This window comes from Blastomyces dermatitidis (genome assembly GCF_000003525.1).
Source record: "Blastomyces dermatitidis ER-3 genomic scaffold supercont1.4, whole genome shotgun sequence".
In the NCBI taxonomy this organism is placed as follows: Eukaryota; Fungi; Ascomycota; class Eurotiomycetes; order Onygenales; family Ajellomycetaceae; genus Blastomyces; species Blastomyces dermatitidis.
In genome coordinates this window covers 2,653,056-2,679,238 of record NW_025544777.1, presented here as the reverse complement: position 1 = coordinate 2,679,238, position 26,183 = coordinate 2,653,056, and the positions used below count along the sequence as shown (strand labels likewise).

The window sequence follows — 26,183 nt, the reverse complement described above, 5'->3', positions numbered from 1 at the left end:
ACACACACACAGAGACACAGCACTTGCGGAGGCGTCGTCCTGCTGGTTTCCTTCTAGACTCACTCACTCTAGAGTCCAGACTACTTAATCAGATCCACCCAGGTCTCCAGCAGCCGTTGCTCCCGTCGATTTACATATATCTAATAATTATGGATCCCCGGATCCCCCGGATGAAAGAGCAAGATGTTGAGCACACTTCGCCCAGGGAGGAAAACAAAAGAGGACCAAGCAAGATTGATGCCCTTTTTTTTTTTTTTTTTTTTTTTTTTTTTTTTTTTTTTGGATAACTAAACCATGACTTTTCATTGGTTAAGATGCTACTGACCATCATCATCGGCCTCACACCCGCGCCCAACCAAGCTCCCAGGGTGTAATTAATCCGTAGTTATTATGTCAGTGATACAAAACACAGGGAAGAGATCCCAACACAATAATAACGCCATTTCCCCAGATTATTTGCCCCTTTGATGCTTGGATTAGACATAGAACTAAGGTAGCCATGTTTCTTTTCCTGCATGTTATCGTTATTATCCCCCGTGAGAGTACAGTATTGATTGATTGATGATTGATGATTGACTCGTCCCGTATTGTTTATTATTATTGTTGCTTGCTCGCCCGCTGCCACCAGGCCACATGACCCGCCAACTAATAAATACCTACATAAATAAATACATCACTACATAGCTCACTAGCTGCTAGCTTGGGCCGTATTATTATTATTGATTTCGATCTCGACTCCTCGACTCTCTCCGCCCGCCCTCACCACCTTGTCTTTCATCTTCTCCCCCCCCCCCAGGCTAATATTCGCCATTCCCGCTCGCTCTCTACCGCTAACTACTTTGCCACTTGATGGTCTGATCTGATCTGGCGCTCTTTGTTTCAGCTTACCGCTCATTCATCTCTGATCTCCGCTAGGTTCCAAGGTCGTTCGTTGCTGGGGTCGGTCCTCCCGGCTCCGCTCAGTGAAAGTGTGCTCGCCAGGAGATCGAAGCTCACCGACAACTGCGATAAAAAAAATAATAATAATAATAATAATAATAAACAAATCACATTGTCTCTTCATCTTCCATAACTCCAACAACAAACACGCATGTCTTTTTTGTTCCTTTGTCTAACCTTTTAGCTAGGTCTCTCTCTCTCTCTGTCTCTATCCCATCTCTCTATCTCATAAGTCCCTGCAAAAGGCGCCCCTTCCACGCGGTCACCTGGACAGGCTCACGTGAAGCCAATCGGATTCCCTACCTATCTATCCCCATAACACCTCCTACGCCGAGCTGTTTCTCTGTCCACTCCAACTCCCTTTGATTTTTCCTCCTCTCCTCGCCCCTGTGTGACCGGATGTGACCGTATGCTGCCTGTTCCCACGTCTGTGTCGTCCACGCCTTACAGATTGGACCGTTGCATGTGCCCGGCTGTGGAATGCTTTGCCTCCATCGCCCAGTGCCCTTGCTGAACCATGAGGCTCAGCTGACCAGTGGCGATTATCCCGCTCTCCCCGTCTGTTGTTGAGATTTTCTGTTTTATTTTATTTTATTTTATTTTACTTTACTTTATTTTATTTCTTCCTCTTTGCTCACTTAACTTTTCTTTCTTTCTTTTTTCTTCTTCTTCCTTTACTTACTGCTCTCTTTTCCGTGTTTGTGTGCTGTGACGGCTCGTTTTATTTTGCCTATTCCTCTTTCGATGAAGAGAGTTCAGCTCCAAGGCTGTCAATCCGAAAAGAAGTGGATTTTGCGAATCTGTTTTGGCGGGTTTTGTCTTCTTAGTGGCTAGTTACAATGACAGAAGCTTTGCCTAAAGGCATCGTCTTACACTCCGAGCGCATTAGTTCCGAAATCGAGAGCTTTGGCGGTGTGGATGCTGAGGATCTTGCAAAACTATGGCGAGGTAAGGATACTTACTTCCCCTTGTCTATGCTCTCGAAAGAAAACCACCACAAAGCAAAGAAGATATTTATGTTTTGGTTTAAGACACAATGAGAAAAAGCAATCCGCGAATAAACAATGGCAGAAGACAGCAAGCTCTTGTATATATATTCTAACATTTTTTTTCAATGTAGTCTACACCACAAACAGGTCTACGATGAAAGCAGATGAAGGAAGGCGATTAGAAAATCTATTCTGGAGAATATGGAGCAACAATGTCATTCTACGTACTATACAAGGTACTACATTAGCCGGCCTCTTCCTCCATATTTCTGAAGGAGAGAGCATCACCAGAATGGGTCCAGGCGGGTTAAGAGAAGTACATTCATCCACATGGCTAGATGAATTTAAGGGAGATCTCGTTCTGATAGATATTATTATTAGATCTCACCCTCGATACCGCGGATCCAATCAAGACGGCGCGCAGTTCCATCTACTTCGAGCGCCCAGCCGCAGAAGCTCCCAACGGGAACTAGTTGCAAAAGTACTCCAAATGTATCCCGAAAACCTTCGGTAAATGCAACTCGGGCGCCATTACTACCTTCTATCTTAAAGAAGCCGCGACAGGCTTCCAACGATGCCCAGAGGCTTCCCGGAGTTTCTACGGCCGGTGCCACTGATCGTTTCACGGGAAGCAATACATCTCTGTCCATATCACCGACTGCGGTTTTCGAAGACCCTCTGGGAGAATCCGTGTCGGAGAAGCCACGAAGGAAAAAGGCGACTTTTGCATCAAATATAACTTCTATGGAACCGGAGCCGGTGCCAATGCGGAAAAATATCTCTCAGCCACCTTTGGATCCCCCACCTGCAAGACATTCGCCTACCCCCGCATCCTCCGGGGAAACCAGAGCTTCACCCGACCTGTATGGCCCATCAGCACCTAGACGGCAGATATATCCCATACCCAACGGTGGGAGAAACTTTTACTTTTCTCCCTCTTAATCTCTGCTTTACAGAAACTATTTATACAGGCCCAACCCTAGATATCATACTAATTACAAAATGCCTGCTATATCTCTAGAATCCGCAATCTCCATAAGCCCCACCCCTACCCCCAACTCAAGGCCATACCCCTGGCTAGGCCCAGCAATGCAACGACCAGGCCCAACCTCAAACCCCACGTCACATCCTGCTGCTGCTATAGCAGCCAACCCTATCCACGAGCAGCATGCGCAACAACAGAAGCGGAGCAATAGCTCCCCGACCTCGCAACCGACGCAACCATCCAAAGTCTCCCTCGTAGAAAAGGATTTCCGTTCCCGATTTGTTGAAAAACGGCTACAGGAGTCGCGCAACCCGTCGTTCACTAACCTAGGCAGCTCATTGCTAACACAAGCCGATATCAAGGCAAGCGCTACAACCGTCGTCTCGGGAAACCCGGACACCGTGCGCTCTCGGAAGCTTCAATCATCAGGCGACGCAGGGCCGGTTATGGGTGTCCAAGCGGTTAGAGGCCGGGGAAAGGTTAAGGAAGGAAGAGGAGGCCATTCCTCCGCACAGAAGCAACATCCGTCCCGGAACAATGGTGCCGGTACCAAAGCAGTCGTGGTTGATTATGTCCAGGAAGAGGACGACGAGGACGGGGAGTGGGAGGATATCGACAGCGATGATGACCCCGCGAATTCAATTTCGCCATCCACATCACAGGCGCAGCCGCCGCATCAGCACGGCGTGCCTGCATCCAGCAGACCATCGCTGGGTCAGTAGCAGAGTCAGTTAAGCGAGATGATCGAGCGGGAGAGGAAGTTGAGTGCGACGATGCAGAAACAGGGGAAACGAGTGTGAAATACCGGCGGGGTGAAGGGGGTAATTGGGGGTGCGCAGCGGCGACGAATGAAAAAGTCATCCATACCTACCCCCCCCCCCCCCCCCTCCCTCCCTCCCCCTCTCCTCAAGTTTCGAATAAAAATGAAAACAACCCCTCGCCTTCGACCCCGAGAGAAAAATATGCGGATTAGACACAACCAAACCTCGCAGCCGGCCAGGATTCCAATCATTCCAGCTCGCCTATCTATCTATCTAGCTAGCCGGCCTCGACGCACGCCACCGATAAACCCCTGAACGCAGCAAAGGAGGGTAAAAAAAAAAAGGCAACCTCCAATCGAAGCAAGCAGGGGATGATGCAGATCAGATCTATCTGCCCCTCAATCCCTGATATCTTCGCTCAGCTTACTTACTTACTAGGGAGGGAGGGAGGGAACCTGGGCACTGCGTAGATGACCTATTCCTTACAATTTTCATCATAATCATATAATTAGCATATATATATATATATATATATAATATACCCTACTCAATCTCTTCACCAAACTGGAAAGACAAAAGAAAAAAAGAGCTTTTCATAGAACGAGATTATAATATAATAACATAATTATAAAAGAGCGCCTGACCTGCGTCGATTCCATTCTACCCGTCCCTACCTACTACTTCACTCCTCCTAGACATTTTACTCTAACCGTACCGTTCCTGTCGTTGCCTTGCACTGGCTTGCTGGCTGGATGGCTGTGGTGGTGTGTGTGGTGGTGTGGCGGCTTAAATACGGGGAGATAGCAGCAGCCTGAGCCCTTCCTTTCCTCCAGCTTCATCCCTACTATATTATATTATTTAAACACGATAGAAATACCATAGAATTTGTGCATGGCAGGTGATGAAAATACCCCATTATATTATTATTTATTGGGTGAGGACAACTTTATCATGTTGCGCCGCATGACCTGACCGTGCTTTAAGGGGGGGGGGGGAGCACCATCATCCATCATCCATCATCCCATCCAGTCAAGCGTTCGTAAGACAAAACTAGTCTGTCATATTAAGTTTTTAAGAATATAGGCCCATGATTCCTGTCAAATGGGCAATAATTGAAAAAAGAAAAAAGGGTCCAATAACAGACCCAGGTACAAACAAAAAGAAAATAACCAGTTGGGAGTAACGTAGTTAAAAGGGAGGGGGAAATGCGAGGGAAACAGAAAATAATAAAATAACATAATACAGACAGTAGTTAGACCTAGTTACCTAGTCAATTCCCACGCCCTTAGTATGCCAGATAATCAAGGACAGGTTTTTTAAAAAAAATTAAGAAATAAAAAATAAAATAAAAAAGAGCTAGTGGGTAACAACAACAACAATAACAAGAGCAGTTCAAAAATCCAGCCGAACCCCCTCCAAAAAAACTAAGAACCCAAGACAAAAGAACAAAAGCGAAACACAAGCGAGCATCCAATTAATAACCTCCTCACACCTCCCCCATCTCACTCTCACTCTCCTTCTCCTCCCGTCTCCGCCCCTTTCCACTCTTCCACCACCGAACACCCGCCCAGGCGGCGGTGGCCGTCCACAGCGCCAAATTCGCCAAATCCACCCAGACCGCATGCTTCATGCGGATGGTATCCACGTGGCCCTCCGGCGCGTCGCGGGTGATGTAGAGTTTGCCGAAGATGCCGAAGAGGGTCAGCCAGAGGATGCTGAGGATGCTGTCGTAGACGAGGGTGGGGAGGTTGACGGTGGGCAGGAGGGAGAAGGCGGGCATGACGAGGGGGATTGTGAAGTAGACGACGGCGGAGAGGGAGGAGATTGTGCCGAGGGAGGTGGCGTAGGTCTTTTTTTTTTTTTTTTGATTTGGCATGTTAGCGGAGGAAAGGGTCAGAGGAATATATCTACCCCTAGGTAGAGAGGTAGATAGATGTCTTTGTCTAGATATGATATCGAAGAAAAAAAAAAAAAGATAGGAAAAGGGGGAGGTGGGAGAAACGTACCCATTTGGGGTCATATCCACCGCCATCCTTGCGCTGCTTGACAAGGTCCTGCGCGTACAGGCCGATGACAGCGATGGCAAAGACAAACTGTAGGAAGCGGAGCGAGCATCCGACAACCGTGCCGACTGTGGAACCGACGCTGTAGCGTTTCCGGACACCGTCGAGGATGAGAGCTTTGATAGTCATGGTTTTCCTTCGAGATGGTGGTGGGTTTCTTTTTCGACAGTGCGCTGATGGGTTGATGGACGGGGTAGGTAGTGGAGCTCTCTGTGGTTCCAGACCCTGCTCTCGCGGTGCGATGTTGATTTGAGAACGTATTAGAGGGGTGTGAGGAATAAGACCTGGAAGTATCGTGCTTTATACACAGTGTTGGGGTCTTCAATCGTCTGGGTGAATGGCTATTTTTTTGATCCTCTTGGGAATCTCTTTAATAGCTGCGGGTGTTCTTGCTGGAATCTTCCCCACAATGCAAAGCGAATGGGCTATTGTCCCCGGATTTCGTGCCCGAGTGAATGGTTTGCTGATTGTTTATGGATACCTTCGCAGGTATGTATGAACGTGTATGTATGGGTCGATGTCCCGATGTTGCTATTAGGCGGAAAAGTTGGTTTTCGTATAGAAGGGAAATAAGGTGCGCAGCACTCTTTTCTCCTGTTTCTTTTTTTTTTTTTTCTTCTTCTTCTTCTTTAGGCCTTGGATATTAAATCCCCCCTTGTTTCTCCAAAATGCAATGTATATTGTATGTCTAGCAGGAAAAAAGAAAAGAGAAAAACGTATGAGCGGAGAAGTGTTGTACCCAGTACAACAGACTAAATAGAGCCGAGAGAACGCGATATATAGAAAGGACGAGATATAATGAGGGAAAGCGGGGACCAGAAGTTCGATAAGAACTGAGAGAGAGAGAGAGGGAGAGAGAGAAAGAAAGAGAAATAGACAGAGAGACAGAAGAGAAAAAAAGAGAAAGAGGAAAAGGGAAAAAAAAAAAAAAAAAAAAAGGGACAAAGAGAGAAGATTTCTGATACAATGATGAATTTGTTTCCTGAAGGAATCAAAGAGAGTCTGAATCCAGCGCAGAGCGGGATCTTTATATATCTTGTAAGTTGATATCCAGACAGTTGCAGGTAAAACAAAGATATCTCCAGCGCCAGAGCGTGTAACAGGAGCGAATCATGCTTTGAATGTCCAAGTTCTCCCGCTTCAAGGGCAAAAAGTAATGTACATATATTGAAATAAAAATAATAATAAAAAAAAAAAACACACATTGAAACCATGTTAAAAAGCAAATCGTGTCTAACATGAAACAGAACGGACAATCCAATCCCCCGCTCTCCTCCCCAGTTGCAGCTTGCAGCCACTGAAGAACATCCGGTAGATCGCAGATGCGAAGATGCTAAAGAAAGAAACAGAAGCTGTTTGTGGTCCTGGGGTTGGAGACAGCATCGGTTGGCTGTGAGCTGCGGATACAAAAAGTCGAAGGTGATTTGATTAGCGCCCGGCGACTAGGCCACAGCCAGCGGGGGGGAATATGATGATGATGATGATGATGATGATGATGTTACGCGCCTTGGGATGGTGAACAAGTTCTGCTGGCGGCAAAGAAGTTTCAGATGGAATAAATAATAGTGTATTTATCTGTCTAATAATTGGCTGGTAGAGTGAGGATTATTGTGAAAGCTGCTTCATGAAACAAACAACCTTGGAGATGCAACAACTTAAGTTATTTAGTTATTAACTCTTCCACAATTCAATTGATTCTTCCTCCCTATAACTAAATGTTATTATTTAACGCCCACCGAAGCCTGGGATGGGACATAAGTTGATGAGGCGAGAATGGGTATTTTCTCTCTCCCATTCTTTCTTTCTTTCTTTTCTTTTCTTTTTTTTCTCTTTCTTATTCACTCATTCTTCTTATTTCTTTTTCAACTTATACATCTTTTCACTCTACCTTACGCTTTGCGAAGTCAACAATCCCCATGCAAGGTTCTGTCTGCCAAACGAACAGAAACCAAGAGATTATTATATCACTCAACTACATAGCGAAAAGGAGGATATGAAGAACAAGCCTAAAAGCTTGCTTGCTTCCTTCCTTGCTCCCTCTTTTATTTATATATTTATTCACTTATTTGAGTTGTAGAAGATCTAGTTTCTTCCTTTCTTCCCGCTTCTTTGGGCACTGGGGATTTCCCCTCTCCAGCTCCAGCTCCAGCTCCAGCTCCATCTCCCAACCCCCAACCCTCTCGACTCGAATCTTGCGTATCCCGTCCCTTACGCATTCATCCCATCATCCCAGATCACCCCCAACCCGACCCAACCCGATCCGGCCTAACTACCAAGCCCTTCCTTAGTTTCCATAATGGCTGACTCTGCCTGGGACCATGAGCCGCTCGCTGGCTGCGGACTCCGGGCCATAATATGTCATTGGCTTATCCCAGGCTCGCCCTGCGAGCGTTTGGCTCCTTCATCCCATTCTCTCCATGATCCAACAATAAAAATAGACATGGAAGAACTATTCAAGATCGATGAACCGGGGGAAACTAGAGATGAGGAAAAAAGGAGAGAAAAAAAAAGAAAAAAAAGAAAACGAAAAGAAGAGCCTAGCAAAGGCACTGTAAAGAATTAACTAGGCGATGATCAATTCTCTTATCTCCATATTCTTAAAAATCTCTCACTCGCTTCACCTGTCTGCTTTGATAGAGCGGTACAAGCGTATACAAGAGCTTATAACTTTCTTTTTCTTTTCTTTTCTTTCTCCTGGTTTTTAAAAAAAATGGGAATACACGCACTCCACTCGTTTCGTTCCGCCAAAAATGTCAAAATGGTCGCTAAAGTCATATGACAAAAAAGCTTCAAGGGCCATGGAATCTCTGCAAATGGGCGTGTATGGATGCGCTGATGAAACCAGAAAAACAAATACCCCTGCTGTGTGTTTGTGCGCAGGTATGTGTGGGTGTGTGGGTGTGTTCAGGATAGTACCTACAAGAGTACATAAAAAGGGGGTGAGACAAACCAACAAAATACCAATGTTCCAAAATGGAGACGGGGAAGGGGGGGGAAGGGGGGAAGGATTTAGTGTAATTAAATAAGGGGTGGAAAGGTCAAATGCCATGCAAGAACGAGGTGATGTGATGACCAATTGACCAAGACAAGGGATCCATAAATAAATGAAGAAAAGAGACGTACAAAACCGACAGCATGATGATGGTAAATAATATGAGCGGTGATGGTTCATGCCATACAACAAAACCTAAAAAGCATTTCTGTGCAGGAGGGAAGGGAAAGAAACAAAAGGAAAAAAGGGAATGAAAGAGAAGAGAAAAGGGTAACGTTATCTAGTTAGTTATCTATGGGGAATGAATAATGGGGTAAGTAAAACAAAAAGTAAAAGAGAAAGGCACTCCCCATAACAAATATGGGGAGGGAGGGTGATGGGAAGGCGACAATGTGGCGCAGCGGAGGACAACGTGATCGCTCTGGAGGTCCTTCTTTGGGACAGTGGGAGGAGGGGGTGGAGGAGGTGGAAGGTGACGGGGTGGTGTTGGATTGAAATATCATTTCCGACTTGTCTCGTCCAAAAAAGTATCCAGACAACATCTGCGCATGCCTAGGGATGCCACGCCACACCGCGAGCCATCACCCAGTATGCACCGTTCCGCCCCCGGCTACACCTTTGCCCGATGTGGTACTCCCTGCAGCTGCTTTAGGTTGATTGCTGGCGGGCACTGCTTGTTTGGCCGCACTAGGCGGAGGTACGGAAGGAGCAGCGTGTGCGTGTTGTGCTGAAACTTCGTCTTCGTACTCATCACCTATATAATTATCATCATACCCTCCTCCTTGGCCTGTGGGGTCGTGGTCGCCCCCGGGGTGGTGTTGTCGGTCATATCCTTGCTGATGTGCAGCTACCGATTGCTGCGCATGTGCAGCTGCGGCCTTTGCAGCATTCTTGGTTGCCTTTTTACCCTTGCGACCTTTCATCTTAGCCTTTTCGAGCAGCCTCCTCTTCTCTGCAAGCCGCCGGCGCTCCTTCCGGTCTTTAATTTCATATTGTCTGATCAATGCCTCCGGCGGCCGGCCAAATATGCTTTCATACTCGCAGAACTCACATATCCAAATCTCGTCAATGTTCGGGGGGTGGTGGAGGTTTGCGTATTGTTGCTGTAGCCGACGTTGACGAGCCGCCAAGGCATATATGCTGCTGGGGGACCGTCGTGATTTTTTGCCCGGAATGGCGTTTTGTCCTGCGCTTTGCGACGCGTGCTGGGTTTGTGCCTGGCCTTGGTGATTTGTTTGAGACGCCATGTTCGGGCTCGTCTGCGTCCCCTGAGTAGAGAAACCCCTTTGACCAGGTGCCATTGCAGAAAGTGGCTGACTGCTCGCCCGATGTTGCTGTTGAATTGAATAGGAATTCTGGGTTTGCCAGGCCATCCCTTTGGACGAATCCGATTCGCAGGTGAAGGTGAATTGTGTCTTGGTTGGGGAGGGCTTTCTTGTCTGGTCTAATAAGCTCGTATTATCTTGCCCCTGTGGCGCCGATGAAGAAAGTGCGGCCGCATTGGCTATTGCCGCAGATATGATGCCCTGGTCAGAATGGTTCGGGTATTCACCTTGGACTTTTTTGTCAGCATATTTTTTCCCGTTCTCAACAATGAATACTGTGGTGAAAGTCAAGCTATACCAATTGATTCTTGGCCAAGAGGAGTTGTAACTTCCTTGCGCCCTGTTCCGGATCGGCCTCCCAACCAAGCATTCGGGTTATGGGTAGCGAGAGGCGTCCTTCCGCTGACTGTACGGCTAACATTCCTCCCATAACGTCCTCGTCCGGGCCCTGATATGCCATTCCCCGCGGGCGAAGCGGGATTCCCAGTTCCGTAATACGAGCCAGTACCGCTCCCGTCATCTAGAGACGCAGTACTCCCACCATTCGACGAAATTCCCAGGGTCATCATATCGGCAGATAGGTTCGAATGGTTTCCAGGATTACCGGACGTCGGGATTTTCCTTTTCTTTTTATTGTTCGTGTTCTCAAAAGCATCATAGCCGTCGGGCCCAGACGAAGAGGTTTTGGTAGGAGTGTCTTCCAGATGCTTGGCGTATTTCTGGCGGTTTTCGCCCGTGGGGGACAAGGACGATCGATGAAAACCTCCGCTCCGACGGACAACCACGGGGCCGTCTTCATCACCACTATCTACGCCATCATCATATGGATGGTGGTGGTCACCTTCAGGACTTTGTTCGTGGCCGTAATTAGTCTGTTGCACGTAAACCTTGGCATCGTTAACGACATCACCATTGCCAGAATATGAACCATAGAAAACCTGGGTGGCAGGCGGGGCAGGTGGGTAAAGTATAGACTCAGCAGCCTCGTGGGATAAGCGAGAGCGGATAGGACGCTTCGGTAGGGGGCGGATCAAACGATCTGGAAACACTGGAGACGGAGTGTCAGGAGCGGAAGTGTACGTCCCGCCTACGTGATGACCGCATCAGCATCCAAAGATCACAAAATTGCAGTAAGTGAATTTGCGTTGGTTTCCCATAAGCTCCCCGGGCCAGGAGGAGTGGGAAATGATTTTCAGTTTTTTATTTTATTTTATTTTATTTTTTTGCCCTTCCCACCAAACCTGAGGACAGCACATCACCACCCGAAGATCAGGCATACGGTGGTCAACTAGAGTGGAGGTGACATACTCAGTGTAGCAGCCATTTTCCAACCTCGTGAATCCAAGTTTAGACAAGATATCCAGGTTTGCTCGGTTTCAAGATGCCGTTGCGATAATGTGTGTTTCGGGGGACGACTTTCAGGTTGGAACTGGGAGGGGGAAAGTATCGAATGAGAGAGACAAGCCAAAATCGAACTGGAGAACCACGATGTTAGCACTTAGTTTCCGTAGAACTTGAATAGCCCAGGGTCCATCCAGTAAACAGATATATGCAGTTAAACCTATGTCTTAGCAGAGGAGAGATCGGAGAGAACTTGCCCAGAACGAAGAGGAAAGATGAGATGACAAATATGGACAAGGGATCCACAAGTCGACGGGCAAAAGGAATGCAGGCCCTGGGTGTAATATATAATGCGTGTATATATTTTCAATAATACAGCTGAATCCAACAAGCTAATCGACGGGGCGTGAAGTCAAGACTGAGATCCTTTATAGGTAGGGCAAAGAACACTGGCGAGTTGTTGGTTGTCGGCACTGGGAGGAAGCGTGGTCGTTGGTGAGGTCGATGTAATTGAGTGTTGAGCTTTCTGGCGCTGGCAACCCTTGAACGGCGGTCCACGGTAACTAAAGACGGCAGCCGCACTAGCCGCTTTGGGAAGCCGCCTCAGAATTCCGAATCCAATTCGAGCAGACATAACGACACCACACCAGCAACGGCAGTCCTGGCATCACGAACGGGGAGATGCTTGTATGACTTGGGTTATTTGCTTCACCGGTTGGTTTCTTTAGGTATCTAACATATATGTCTACCTATCTACGTTGGTGCGCGTCTACAATCTGTGTATTCCCCAGAATACCCCGTTCCAAGTATGTCAGCAGCACCCGTTGTCGTGGCAAAGTTTCCATCTCAACAAACTTTTCATCCTTCCCAGATACGTGTTCTCCCTATACCCAGCAGTCAAAGGGGAAAGGGGGAAAAGAGGACAGCAAAATGCCAACAATACACGGCCAATGGGGACACACGATCCGCCGGTTTTCTTGGGCTGGGTTACTGAGCGATATGAGCTGAAGATTACCAGCGCCCGTTGGAGCCATACGCTCACATGGAGCAGTCTTGGATATGTTCCCTCACTCTCCAATTAAAATCCAGATATTTGCAAAACAGAAATTGTTCGCGAGGCGAGTCTCTTACGCGGCATGTAGAGGTTTTGGTGCTTGAAGAGGTCCAGTACAACTTCCCATGTCCATCCTTTTTCACCTGAATGAGAGGGCGCGAGCCAGTTGCTTTGGCCGGGATGAACCTATTAGCTTCTTATTTCGGTATCAACCGCGGATGACGCACCAGAAAGTCTCGTCTTGGCCATGTAGTCCGACTTTACCAGCAGCCCGTCTTGTCCGTATGCCATCTGCAAGTTGTCCTCCATATATACCCAGCTAATCTTCCGCCGTGCGGGTATATATCGTATGATAACCCAGGAAACCCTGGCGTGTTTTCAACCTGTCCACTCTGGTTGTACTCATCCATCCACGGCTTGAAGCAATGAAATCACTGGGCTCCAAATGCTGGAAGAAGGATATAGAGGGCAACGAACTCGATTTCGAAGTGGGTGGGATCCGGCACATGGGAGCTCTAGAATGTACTTCAATTAGAGAGACAGCAGCACTAGGTAACAGGATCAATGTCATCCAACATTACATCGCACTAGTTTCAATACTGCTGTATCGATGAGAGCAATCTGCTAGACATGTACATGGATGTCCCAAGGTCAGCGTAGAGCGGAACATATTATCCATGCCGGAGGCTGTCTCGTAATTGTTAGTGTAGACAAAGCAATTAATAGGAGAAGACGAGACGGAGGTATGTAGCTCAAGTCCTGCAGAGATTTGGCACTTTTGTACATATTTTTCAAATCAGCGCAGGAGAAGTCACGGTCAACGGAGTACCAAATACTCAGAAGCCTGCCGCGAGCGGAGGGCCAAGAGAAGAGAAACGCCATCTGCTGCTCTGGAGATGGTAATCAACTATCATAATATGGCTGCTGCGGCGTGGTCATCGCAGCGTCAAGATAATGGTGTACGAGTCCAGCAAAAATAATTGATTAATTAAAGGCGCGTGGTGTTGGAATGTTGGCGCAGGCGTGGGCGCGCGGGGAAGAACGAGGACTAGCGAACCCTCGCTGGACCGACCAAGGTTTCGCTCTCTCTCGCCCGCTCTTTTCCTTTGCATCTTCTCCTCAACCCTCACGCTAACTATCGGCCACTCCCTCCACCCTGACCTCTTCAGAGCATGTAGCGCTTCAGGTTGACATCTATGGTATATCTGGAGGTATTGCTCTCTTTTTTGATCTACCAAATCTGCTTCCAATTGCCAGTCCAGCTCCCCTAGCTACGAACAACCCCAAACCAAAACCACATCCCGCCCCCAATAAAGCAGCTACTCGTTTTCACACCGACCGGCCATTCTATTTTATCTTCGACAAGAAAATTGACATCGTGACGGCTTCTGGCATCTCTATGTTTTGCTAGAAGGCTGTGTTCGCAAGTTGCATTGCAGCAGGAGATAGATCCATTCAGTCATGACTCCACGTCGTTCCTCTCGCGCTCGAACATCCCAACCATCCGCCGCAATGCAGCACACAAACTCATCCAGTTCGTCAAACTCACTCAGCCGTGCCGAAAGGAGCACGCGCTCCAATAACATAATCTCTTCCCCCCGCAGACCCTCCATCCAACGCTCCGAGTCCACCGATGACCTCGAGCCAAACGCTAGATCCGACCTCCCACAAACGCGGCATCGCCATCGAGGCCGAAACAACGGCGAACCAGACGATGCCCTCCAAGCTCCGGGCGATGGATATGATGAAGAAGAGGGGGATGAAGAAGAAATAACTAGATGTCTCTGTGGGCAGCAGGACTACCCTGGGCTTCCGCTGATCTACCAGGACGCAGGCAGCGCTAGCGCCACAAAACAGGGTATGAAGGAGGACTCGACCCAGGGAGCTTCAGGTTCAGCTGAGGACATGCAGTCCGACGAGCCTGGGAGCTTGTTCATCCAATGCGACTCCTGTAAGGTCTGGCAGCATGGAGGCTGCGTGGGGATCATGGAAGTGGCATCGAGTCCTGATGAATACTTCTGTGAAGAATGTCGGAAAGACCTACACAAGATCATTACAGCTTCGAATGGGTGAGTGAAAACTGAGTTGTTCCCTTTATCCCGTCACCCGGGTTTTTATTCACCTTTTGGATGTTATCTCATTCACTACCCTCCGATTGTTGCGTATTTTGAGGCGTTCGCCCACTTGTGCGCTCAAAATAACCACCACCACTCTTCCTTTTCGAGTCCCTTCCCCAAAAACTACACTGAAATGCAAAGAATAAAATTGTTTCATTTTATTTTAATTCCTTCTGTACAACTCATTTTCATTTCCTATTGTCATCTTCGAAGATGTGGACCTCGCGCTTACGATCAGGCAGCCAAAAATCGTCTCGCTATCTACCAGTGGTTGGCTCGTCGTCCTCATCCTCCTCTAGATCCTCCTCCCTCGACAGTTCCCGAAACCCAAAGGATAAAAAGACCCGCAGCAGTTCAGGGCCCCTCAGCACCAAGCGCCGCTCGACTATGAATAGCCGTGATGCTGCCTATGACGAGGAACAGCTGCGGCGAGCGATTGAGGAGAGCAAGGAAGACACCAAATCAATCACTGACGACCTTGGAAGCCGTAGAGGCAAACGAAGTCGAAGCGACAGCGAAGCGTATGTTAACGCTCTTGGAAGTGGAGGTATTTTATTTTCCTTGGTACCGTACAAGCTGCTAACTCACAGTCGCACAACAGGAATAAGCACGCTGCGAAGCGCCAACGTACCGGGTCTCCTGCCTCATCTCTTTCAAAACATAGCAACTCTGTATCCCACCCACCGTCAGATGACGAAAGCAAACCCAACACCAGTACTTCTCTCGAAGGCAATGGGAATAGAAAGACTAGAGGCGTGGCTAGAATCCAGCGAGAGAGGGAAGCTCAAACTACGGACAAAGAGCCAGAAAAGGAGACAGCAGAGCCTATAAACCGACGAAAGAGTCGCTCAGATCGCAGGAAAGATGGTGAGTGGTTATATCGCACTTTCGCATGCCGCGACGGACCCATCATTAACCATGCAGAAATGACAGATGAAGAACCTTCCGAGACAGTCTCGCCAACAAAGACGGGCTCGGTTCCTCCCACTATCACCCAATCCACCCCTGACACGCCCAGCGTCATAAACGAGCCATCCATCACAAAACCTTTGACCCGCAAAACGGGTCGTCCCCCAGCCCGCCGCGGTCGACTAGGTCGAAATCAGTATACTCGAGACCGCGACTCGGTAAACGGCAACGACATCACCGGCAGTATCAACTCTCCTCGTCGGGGCCAATCTCGAGACACTGGGACAGGCGAATCCCCTACAGGTGGCCAACTTGGAGCAAATGGTGTCTACCTTAACGGCGGGGAATCTGGAAAACCTAGTAAACCACGATATATGAACCCGCAACGTACCACGATGAACGAGATGAAGAGGCGTGTTGCGGCCATTCTTGAATTCATATCGCAATTACAGCTCGACTTGGCTTCTAGCCCAGAACAGATCAGCGGGACTGGCGGAGAGCTGGCGTCTGGAGTGAAGGCGGCTGCAGCGCAAATAGCCAATGGCGACCATACTCACGGTGATCAAGCTACGACTGATGTGGCAGAAAAGGTGGATACAAATGGGAGCACGCAGCCCAAGGAAAAGGAGTTTAAGGATCTAACGAGCCTTGAAATGATGGATGCCCTAACGAGGAATCTGGTCAAGTGGCAACAGGAGTTTGGGAAGTATGGAGAGAAGTGAGTTGAAAGAAAAGTGAAGTGAAAAATGACAAACTAAGCCCTTCACTATTCATTCATTGCTCCATACACATCATGCTCTACATGGACATCTGCACAAACACTCTCCTGATACCCAACCCGACCGACCACCTAGATTACTCACGATTATTTTATCCCCATAGCTCAGAAATCCGTCTCTTTCCCTTCTCGCCAATTTCTTCTACTATATACCCCAAACCCCAACCGAATCCCCTTACGATTTTGTTCCCTGATTGATATAAATACGGACAATGGCTTTGAGTCTTCCTCTCCCTTCCTGTACTGTACGATAGATAAGCGTTCTCCTTCTTTTTCATTATTGTCTATACAAACCATATAGCTAGCTAGCTAGCTCTCCCCCTTCGTTTCCACTCTGGCCGCCTTTTTGCCAACTCGACACGAACTTCTTCCTATTCTATGACTATACTATTTTTACTATATGGTGCTGTTCACCATACCCGACGATGGAAAAACCGGCATATGATACCAACACGCGAAGCGAGCTGCGAGAAGGGTATACAAAAAGTTACTGGGCTTTTTTATCTCTTTTCTCTCCTCCTTGTTGGCTTGGTTGGTTGTCATTCCCCATTCCATTTTTGCAACCGGCGCCTACCCCCTTCGATGTTGCATTATTCCAGTTTTCAACGTCCTCCCTTTTTCTTCTTCGTTGTTGTTGTTGGTATTGTTATTGTTATATTTACCCCACACGCTTGTTCTTTTCCCCTCGGGCTTCTTCGTGTCTTGCTACTCCCATGTTATTGGTATTATAGCTAGCATGTTTCTTATCTGAGGACTTTTCTTCTATGATTTTGTTCTTTTCATTTTTGTTATTATCTTGGCATATATTGGGGGGAGGGGGGGGGGAAACCAGCGGCGCATGACATCTGTTTTGTCTGTTGCTTTCACTACTATTTTTCACTGAGCATCTGTATCACTGAGCCTTTAATGGGCAATGGTAAATAAATACCTAGTTCGAGTTGTTAAAGTCGCAAAGTTAAGGCTACTACTAGGTACCTACCTACCTAGGTACATGTACATGTACAGTATATATGTATAACCCCACCTCTGAATAACCAGACCTCAGGGCTTTCTCACTCTTCTGCAACAACAATTAAAAATCATCAGAAAATTGAGAGTTAGTTTAGCTGGGCATTTCTCATGGCAACTGATGATGGACGATGTGTGTGATTGCAAAGCTTCCAACTTCTGTTGCTGAACCAGTCAGAATTGTCACAATCTCTGATATTTCAACAATTGCTTATTTACTGGGACACGCTGGTTGGTATTATATCATTATATCGATCAAATGTCCTTTACTCAAAAGATATATTGTATCAAGGTCAATTTTGACAAGTATTTGAAAATGTCTGATCTTGACTTTTTAGCAGATGACAGTCTTTATTAATATTGTCCTTTTCTGTCTCCTCGTCTACTGTTGTTACCCTCTCAAAGGCTAATAATAATGCTTACTCTCTCGGGCTTAATATGTTCTCGTACGTTTCTGCCTTAATCAATGTCAGTCTTGCACCACTCCTCCGGAGAGGTTAGTTATCAAAGAAATGTTGATGAAACCCTATTAAGACCTATCCGCCACTCTCCATCGGACATGCAAAGATGGCGTCCTTTGGAGTTGAGCAAAATGGCTAGGCTCGTAAGGATCGCAGGGGAATGGTGAAGGAAGCACATCAACATATTTATGATAACTACCGAGAAAGGACCGCGAAGATATGAAAATTAATGTGGTCATTTTCACTATCGGAGGAACGAAATTTGTGACCTTTTTTTTTTTTTTTTTTTTTTTTTTTTTTTTTTTTTTTCATACTGGCATTCCCACCCGTTTCCCTTAGACTTTTCCTTTGAACCAGCAATGCTGCATTTATGGTTATAAAAATTCTTTTGTAGCCAGCCAGATCAATAACATATAACATTCTTCAACAATCCCACAGAAACATTGACTTGATCCATCCGGGGTAGTGCGCAGGTGGGTAGCGAATTGGAGAATTGGGCAGAGTGAAGAGTCGAGAGATCGATGGTCCGTTTTTATATCCGGAGTCAATGTCTGTTGTCGATGTAGGATTGAGGTTGATTAGGGCGGTTAATTGAAAACTCGCTCTTCCATTGATTCAGAAGGCAACAGATTGTTAAAATATTATACTTCATTTACATGTCGAGGAAAAATCTGTATGTCATCTGGCTTGGTACGACTATTTATCCGTTGATGAGAGTTGCTTTTCCCGATCTATAGGTAGAAGACATTCTGCGTAGAGGCAATCTGAAGCATGAACTTAGCAGCCGTAAATCGTTTTTATTTACTCCGTAGTTGAATAAACAAACTTCAATGTCCTCACCAAAGGGATCTTCTTCAGTCTTGATCAGTTTGTCCGGGGTTCTGTGTTCTCAGTTAATTTTCTTTTTTTCTTTGTTTTCTTTGTTTTCTTTTTTTTTTTTTTCATCCCCGGCTTTCGCAGCATCTTCTCCCCAAAAGTCTACTGTAAGTTAATGCTTCTTCAAAGATGATATTGTTTAGAGCGCTCATCCTCCCTTACGGCTCCTGCTGTCTGCGTCTGACTCCTAGGCTGCTGATGTGAAATCTTTGTTCAAAGGCATGAAGAAAGACTCCTTCGCGCCGTGCATGAATGGCCCTCAACTAACAATTGCAAAGTACTCCGTACACGCCCTGGGTTTCCACCCTTGCTGTCGCCCAAGTTCTGGTCTGGCTCTGGAAGTTGCGATATTCAAGAATCTCAACATCTACTTAAGACCAGAACCCTCCTCCTCGGAAATTCGGTCTGGTGAAGCTCACGGGCGCTAAAGAATTCTTCCTCCCTGGCATTTTGCCTGTCCATGCCTGGGAGATCACTCATCGCGCGGGCGCTTATGTGGACAGAGCTCTGAACGAATTGAATACGCCAATCGCGCTGGGATCGCTATGTAGCAGCTATTGGTTCTTCACTTTCAGCCATTCAAACTCGGCCAGTCAGAGCGCAGTGCACGTTTTTTCAAGGCACCAGATCTGCTTGCCATTCGTTGACGGTGTGATACGATATGCTGCTAGGGCTTACCTAGCCTCACCTACAATCCCCGTCGCGAAGTTTTAGTGGCCGGCTCAAGGGCCGCTTGCTGCACCTCATGCAGACCACCACCTCCAACAAGCAAAAATCTGGGCATGTCCTTCCCCGCCCAGTGACAAGCTGCATTGTTGCATTCTGGCACTTTTGCCAATCATGCATCCTTCTTTGGGCTCTATTCTGGGCGGGCTGCACAATGGCTCCGGGCCCATTTTTCACCTTGATTGGTTCATATCATGGAGGAGGGACAGAGACTGGACAGGGCCATTTCTGTAGGCCCATGGGCCGTCTCCCCTTTTGCTGTTTCTTTTCTTCTTTGTGCTTTGCGTTCATTTATTATTTATTGTTGTTGTCGAACGGTGATTTTCGAGCCCATCAGATGCCCTGCCAAGGGTGTACTGCACTGCGAACCGAAAACCCTGTCTTCTCTCGTTTTTCCCCTCTTAAGGACTGTACAACCCACCAAGACATTTGGGCCGAATGCCTACTTCTCTCAGCTGCTACCCCCTTTTAACTACCTCATCGCTCTCCGTTAAGTCTCTGGCACTGCGGTTGACTGTCCCTGTTTCTTCACACTATCCAGGCAGACATCGGTATCGACAGACCGGGTAGTGTGTGTGGGTGTGAAACGGAATCAGCCTACGAACTCCATCTTTGATTAAACAGAACCCGTTCGAGATCGAGTCGCGAGGGTTCGCCCTTAGCCAACGCGACACATATTTGATATTTCACATATCATCCTGCCGTTCTCTGCACATACATCCACACATCATGCGCCAAAATCCTTCGCTAAAGGCTTGGTGGGCAATCCTTCTTGTCGCCCTCTTCGCCTCGTCCGTTACAGCTCACACTATTATCGTCTACCCCGGATGGAGAGGAAATAACCTTCATACCACCGGAAATTTCACGGAGACAAATGGTTTGGGCATCGGAAGGGGGGCGAATGATTCAGAACTGCTATATCCAGCGGGAATGCAATGGGCTTATCCATGTCCGTATTAACCCCCATTTCTCCTTCAGCTCAACGCTGGCTCAAAAAATGCATGCCTTATGTTTTATCGGTTCCGCCCCGTAGCTAACGAGTGGTATTAAACTTGATTTAGGTGGTGGAATGCCAACCTCCCAGAATCGAACAAAATGGCCAATTAAAGGAGGCGCCGTTTCCTTCCAGCCTGGCTGGTTTCCTGGCCATAAAACAGCATTTATCTACCTAAATATGGGCTATGGGACCATTCCTCCCAACATGAGTCATCCAATGATCGCCCCGTTCCAGTTAGTCGCGCCTACGAACCAGGAATACCCAGGCACCTTTTGCCTTCCGCAAGTTCCGCTGCCGCGGAATGCAGACCTAAAAGTCGGAGATGATGCAACGATACAAATCGTCGAAACTGCTCAACACGGCGCTGCGCTTTATAATGTAAGCTACTCCCAGCCCCGTCCTTCCTGTCTGTCTTTCTATCTTTACCCGCAAATTTTGCGAAATAAACCCTCTATACTCCCCCTGCCCCCTGCCCCCTGCCCCCTCCCCCCAATTTCCTCTTCCTCTTCGTTTCATTAACTAACACTTGAATAGTGCGTCGATATCACCTTGGCAGAACCCGAAGACGTCCCCGAGGTGACCAAGGATAATTGCTTCAACTCCACGCACTTATCAGCCAGATACATATTCGCCATGGATATCGAGAGTAGGGCTCCCTCTACCACCACCTCATCATCACTAATGAGCTATGCTCTTGTGCCATTGCTGCTGGTCGGCTCCTTTGGACTCCTGTTTTAAGCCTAAAAAATGGATAGGAATGGGGAGAGGGTGGGGAGAGAGAATGAAAATTAAAAATTAAAACTTTCAAAACCAAACTAACGTAAACCCTGACAATTCTATTTAATTGGAATCCGCCGCATTTTTTCCATTTCTTGCGTTTCAAGACTCTTTTGTTCTCCCGTTTGTCCCTTCTATACTCCCTCCGCAAAGCGTTTTTCTTCCTCTTTTGCTTTTTTAAATTGGCGTTAGGTTGAACTAGGGGCCACATTTTATATTATCATTTTCTTCCCTATTTGTATTGGGACCCCCGAATCCATTCTACCTTCATATGGTTAGGGTGAATTTGAGGCTGTATACCAATTTTCTTTTCTTACACTCAAGGTCATCCGAACCCTTTGCTCTTAGTTGCTATTTCTCGTCTCGGTTATTTTTCCGAAGGTTATATAAATATATATATAAATATATATAAATATATATATATATATTCCCCCTCTTCTTCTCCCTTGAGAGTAATTTCTTTCTTCGTTTTGCCACTTGGGGGAACGCAATTTGTAGTGATTGGGGGACGTTTTCACTCGAGCGAGCTGCTATATTTATTTCCCCGTACCCAACCAACAACGTGCTGTAATTTATTAAAATAAAATAAAATAAAATAAAAATATATGGCATGTATCCCTCTTCCCAGAAATTTACAAATACGCGACGCCATTTGTGATGATTACCATTTAGTTTCCCGCTTCTACTAGATTTTCTTTCACCTTGATATCCTAAATAAACATTACCGGTTTTGCAGTATTTCGACTCAAGTTGGTATACAAAGAAGGCGTCAACATTAGCATAGAAGTAGATGGTCATGGATTTGGTTTGTATGTTGAAAGGGGCAGGGAACCTGGAATATAGATAGATTAGTGGATGGATTGGTCGGTGGGTGATATTTCACAAAATAAAATTGCACAGTCTGTTTTTGGAGGATCTCGCATGCATTTCTCCTTATTATTTTCTTCCTTTCTTTATATGTTAGTGGTTTAGGAATGGTATGAAGGGGAAGTATTGAATAATGAATACTGATACTGATAAATATAAAATAGCATATTTGATCTGGGAGAAAGTAATAGGCGTAGGTTTGTTAAGATTCACCTCGTTCAGTTTATAGGCCAGCGATTGGGTCAAACAGACCCTGGTATACGATATACTGGAACCATTCATGGGAAAGATTTGTTGTATTTTATTTGAAACCTACATCGCAGACAAGGAAGCTCCATTTCCAACGGAGATACATCTTGCTAAAGCACTCCGCTCCCGTTGTAGGGATATAGCTGTGACGACTATGTGATATACACAGCCGAAGGCAAGACGTCTCCCGCATCATCATAATCATGCGCCATTAGCATATGTTTAATAGCCCTCGAGACTGCTCTAGGGCAGAGCAATGATAACCCATTACTCCAAAGAGCGAATCATCTCCAAAATACCACTGACCACCTCCTCAGGCTTCTCTAGAGGAATCCAGTGCCCCGCACCATCCACAAGTGTCATACCGCGAAAATCAGTGCAAACGTCCTTCGTCATCATCGCCTCCACGGCACCAGGCACTTGGTACGTTCCCCAGTCCTGACGCCCGGAGATATATGCGATAGGGCATTCCATCCATTTCCCAGCGAAGAGGTCAACATCACGTATGCCGGCCGCCGCCGGATCCGAGTTAGTGAACACTCGGTACCAGTTAAGTGCGCCCTGGAAACTGTTCCGGCCGTGCTCCGATACATAAACTGCCAAGTCGCTATCTGGCAGCCAGGATTGAGAGTCTTGGAGGGCGGATGGATCTTCCTGCGCCATGTCTGCTGCTATTGCCTCTGGCATGGTAGCATTAAGTGGCATAACGTAATAATTTGGCATTTTTGCGAGTTCGGAAGCAGTCCAAGATGTGAGCGGGTGGGGGGTATTCTTTGACCATGAAGCGCTTTTAAGGTGGAAGTATCCCCTGAGGAATTCGTGGAGCCCGTTGGGTGGGTTTGTCATTTCTGAGCTTGCGGGTTGCGTTGAGTAGTACCATTTGTAATGCTTACGGCTCAGCGACGCGAGATCCGAATGGATATCTGAGGCAGCGGGTGGCTGTTCGCCCTTAGGCGCTTCTGTGACCTGCGGAGAAGTATGGAAACTTGGAAGACTCTGGACTTTTTTGAACGGGTGGCTCATCAAGACTACGCTCTGGAAGATATCAGGCCTAGCCAAAGCGCAGAATGCAGCTGATGCTGCGCCAAAGTCATGTCCCACCAAGCACCTGACACTTTGATACCCCAGGGCGTGAACAAGGACAATAACATCGCGGATCAGGTTTGTTACTGAAAAACTGTTCAGGTCAACATTTGCAAAATCTCGGTTATCCCAGCCGGTTGCACGGCCATAGCCGCGTTGATCGGGAGCAACGACATAGCAGCCTGCGTTGGCGAGCAGTGGCATCACTTTCCGCCATGAAAATGCTATCTCTGGGAAGCCGTGTAGGAGCACTATTAAGGGCCGATTTCTGTCAGGTGTATAACCTGCTTCGAGGATGTGGAATGAAAGGCCAATTGGCCTGGTGTCAAGCTGTCTTGAAGTAACCCCTGGCGGGAAGGGAAGCGGAGAGAGCGGTGGAGCCGACATTGCTGGCTCTCTAAGATTCAGTCGCAACTGAATTTAGCAAACTAAATTTATGGTTGTATGTTAGATGAATAAGGGACTGGCCAGTACATGAAAATTATCCTTTTACTCTCACGTTGTCTATAGAGTAGAAGTAGTGGTAGTGGTGGTTGGTTGTATAGAGTCGGACGAGCAGAAGCGGACGGGCGATTAAGCCTCGGGACAATTGGATCGAACCCCCACACAGCCTTATGACTCTCGAATCGGCTACCCGGTCAATGCCAGGGCCAGTTCTTGCCGGGCAAATTCCAAGCTGCCCAGGCGGGTTCAGTGGATAACTACAGCGTACAGCGTAGTTAAGTAGTTAGCTAACCAGGGCCATCGTCAAGCGACCGACGAGCCCACGTAAGTGTAGGCTACTGGGGCAAAAGAGCTCAATCACCACCAGCGCCTGCTGGTAGAAGGGCCGACCAACCGCGGGACCCCCAACACCCCCCCTCGGACTAGCTACCGTGCAGCTATCCTATCTATCTTTCTCAAATCATTCAAATCCGCAATAATAATTAATTACAAAAAGCAGCACCTAGTTTCCTCATTAGGACTAGGTCTGATACATGAAATCAAATCCATCTTATTCATCTGTCATATTCATCATATCCTTATCCATCTTGTGAATAACTTGGTTGATCCTTCATAAGTTCATAGACATCCGGGGAAACTCCTGCAAAGAATCCATGGCCTGGCTGGCTCATGAGAATATCATCTTTATCCTTATTCTTCTTATCCTTTGCTGTCTTCAATGCCTCGATACGTTCCTTGTTACGCTCCTTCCATTCAGCATTCGCGAGGTTCGGGTTCTTAAACCAGCAGTATTTGATGATATGGCCAGTATTGTCGCAGTAGTGGCACTGGCGTTCATCAAATCGTTCAGTGACAGGGCTCGCAGTGGAAGGACGAGTGATAGTAGCAGGCATGTTGGTGGTGGCTCGCGTGGCCAGTTGATCCATCAAATCATCAAGGTTCAGATTCTGAATAGGGCCCTGTTTAGTAGCATAGAATTCATCCAGCTTCATTCTAATGAATTCCTGTTGCCAATCCCCCAATCCTAGAATGAATAGATCATGATAGGTACACTCAGCCCAGTTTTCCCCCAGAGATACCAGCTTTGCCTTAAGGTCTCGGAAATTCGCAAGATAGGTGTGGAAATCGCTGTTCTTGAGGCGTAAATCTCTCATCTTTTTAGTGGTTAGAAGGCGTTCTTCTGCGCGAGATATAGCATAGCGTCGAGCGAGATTCTTCCATATAGTGGCAGCAAGATAGGCATCTTCATCCAATGGTCCCAGAGAATCGCGTACAGTGGCGTTCAAAGATTGGAAAATCCGGGTATAGAGAAGCTCATTTTTCCGATTCCAAAGCTCAATATCCAGAGGCACTGTGGTAGGAGGCACTGTTTCTCCCTTGATAAGAACATCTTTTGCCTGAATAAGATGAGCATCCGCAAGGATTGAACTCTTCCATTCCAAGTAGTTGACGGATCCGTTGAGAATGATTACATGCTTTCCTTCCAGCTTGGCTTTGGCATCCTTTCGATACTCACTAATAGGGTCCTGAGTAGTTGACAGAGAGCTTGAGTTGCTCCCTAGCTTTTGTATGAGCATTTCCATTCGTTTGTCCTGTTTCTCCATATAATCCATCATCATTCGAATCATGGCGTTTTCATTCATTTGACCTCCAGTTTGAGATCCCATTTCACCCCCCCTCGGCATGGGAGTAGGTGTATCCTGCCCGTATTCTTCATCCATATCCATGTTGCTTGCAGGTGTATCCAACAATCCTGCAGTAGCTCGCATTCTTGGAGGCATTTGTTTACCCCCCCTTTGAATCAATCTTTTCCCGCGATCAAAGCTTTCAAAACAGTTGCTTTTCGTCAGGTTCCTTCTGCAGTTCAGCGATGCAGCTCGCGAGACGTTTTATACCTCAGATAAGAGAAAAAGTAGTGATTGCGGAAGGTTTAATGAAAAAAAAAAGCTATCCGGGCTATAACCTGTAGGCTACTGGGGCAAAAGAGCTCAATCACCACCAGCGCCTGCTGGTAGAAGGGCCGACCAACCGCGGGACCCCCAACAGTAAGTTCTGGTTTCCAAGTCATCACCACCACATATCTCAACTGCACAGCAGTTTTTGGGATTTCCATGGACAAAAGCCAAAGTTCTGCGTAGGTTCCACATAGACTTCCAGGGGGATAATTCAAAGGGAAATGAATAAACAGTTGTGGGCGCATATAAAACACGGGCCTGGGTTGTCCTCATGTTTCCATCCTCTTCAAATAGATCGCAAAATCAGACATCCTCCTGCTCCCCTCGTGCGGCAAAGTGCAAATGCCCAGTGCATCCTGTGGCAGGGTTGGGAGTGCAGCCTCAGCAAACCCTGTTTTCTGTTCCTTCGGAGGGGATCAATGGAATTGGGGGCGTTTCAATATGACAACCCGTTGGCCGGTTGGGGAAGCTGGAAAACGAAAGACAA

General features: G+C 47.1%; 6 protein-coding genes across 9 annotated transcripts; 3 read left to right on the top strand and 3 right to left on the bottom strand.

The window, feature by feature from the left end:
* The first annotated feature begins 282 nt into the window (after positions 1 to 282).
* On the top strand, positions 283 to 4,897 carry BDCG_04196. 2 transcript variants are annotated; one of them, XM_045419861.1, is made up of 4 exons: positions 301 to 1,887; positions 2,060 to 2,244; positions 2,310 to 2,838; positions 2,950 to 4,897. In XM_045419861.1, exons 1-4 carry the CDS (start codon positions 1,779 to 1,781, stop codon positions 3,633 to 3,635), a joined length of 1,509 nt encoding a protein of 502 aa, XP_045276071.1. In that variant the 5' UTR covers positions 301 to 1,778; the 3' UTR covers positions 3,636 to 4,897. The 2 variants fall into 2 exon arrangements, with proteins under 2 accessions (XP_045280794.1, XP_045276071.1); XM_045419860.1 differs by having other exon boundaries at positions 283 to 2,244.
* Positions 4,577 to 6,417, bottom strand: BDCG_04195 (uncharacterized protein). Its single transcript, XM_045419859.1, has 2 exons — positions 5,681 to 6,417; positions 4,577 to 5,523 (listed from the first exon to the last, which is right to left on the bottom strand). The coding sequence occupies exons 1-2, from the start codon at positions 5,864 to 5,866 to the stop codon at positions 5,161 to 5,163; spliced, it is 549 nt and encodes a 182-aa protein (XP_045276070.1). The 5' UTR covers positions 5,867 to 6,417; the 3' UTR covers positions 4,577 to 5,160.
* Positions 6,418 to 13,910: 7,493 nt separating this feature from the next.
* On the top strand, positions 13,911 to 16,197 carry BDCG_04193 (transcriptional regulator Cti6; the record flags this gene model as incomplete). Its single annotated transcript, XM_045419858.1, has 4 exons — positions 13,911 to 14,518; positions 14,809 to 15,087; positions 15,168 to 15,433; positions 15,500 to 16,197. The coding sequence occupies 4 exons, from the start codon at positions 13,911 to 13,913 to the stop codon at positions 16,195 to 16,197; spliced, it is 1,851 nt and encodes a 616-aa protein (XP_045276069.1).
* A 2,080-nt stretch (positions 16,198 to 18,277) lies between these two features.
* Positions 18,278 to 21,797, top strand: BDCG_04192. Of its 3 annotated transcripts, none has more exons than XM_045419855.1 (4): positions 18,278 to 18,817; positions 18,877 to 20,273; positions 20,386 to 20,699; positions 20,856 to 21,797. In XM_045419855.1, exons 2-4 carry the CDS (start codon positions 20,054 to 20,056, stop codon positions 21,057 to 21,059), a joined length of 738 nt encoding a protein of 245 aa, XP_045276068.1. In that variant the 5' UTR covers positions 18,278 to 18,817; positions 18,877 to 20,053; the 3' UTR covers positions 21,060 to 21,797. The 3 variants fall into 3 exon arrangements, with proteins under 3 accessions (XP_045276068.1, XP_045280792.1, XP_045280793.1); XM_045419857.1 differs by having other exon boundaries at positions 18,669 to 18,705; positions 20,856 to 21,508; XM_045419856.1 differs by having other exon boundaries at positions 18,642 to 20,273.
* A 684-nt stretch (positions 21,798 to 22,481) lies between these two features.
* On the bottom strand, positions 22,482 to 23,795 carry BDCG_04191 (microsomal epoxide hydrolase; the record flags this gene model as incomplete). Its single annotated transcript, XM_045419854.1, has 2 exons — positions 23,772 to 23,795; positions 22,482 to 23,694 (listed from the first exon to the last, which is right to left on the bottom strand). The coding sequence occupies exon 2, from the start codon at positions 23,682 to 23,684 to the stop codon at positions 22,482 to 22,484; it is 1,203 nt and encodes a 400-aa protein (XP_045276067.1). The 5' UTR covers positions 23,685 to 23,694; positions 23,772 to 23,795.
* A 447-nt stretch (positions 23,796 to 24,242) lies between these two features.
* BDCG_16884 (uncharacterized protein) lies at positions 24,243 to 25,687 on the bottom strand. Its single transcript, XM_045426069.1, has one exon. The coding sequence runs from the start codon at positions 25,520 to 25,522 to the stop codon at positions 24,320 to 24,322; it is 1,203 nt and encodes a 400-aa protein (XP_045280791.1). The 5' UTR covers positions 25,523 to 25,687; the 3' UTR covers positions 24,243 to 24,319.
* Between the last annotated feature and the right edge of the window lie 496 nt (positions 25,688 to 26,183).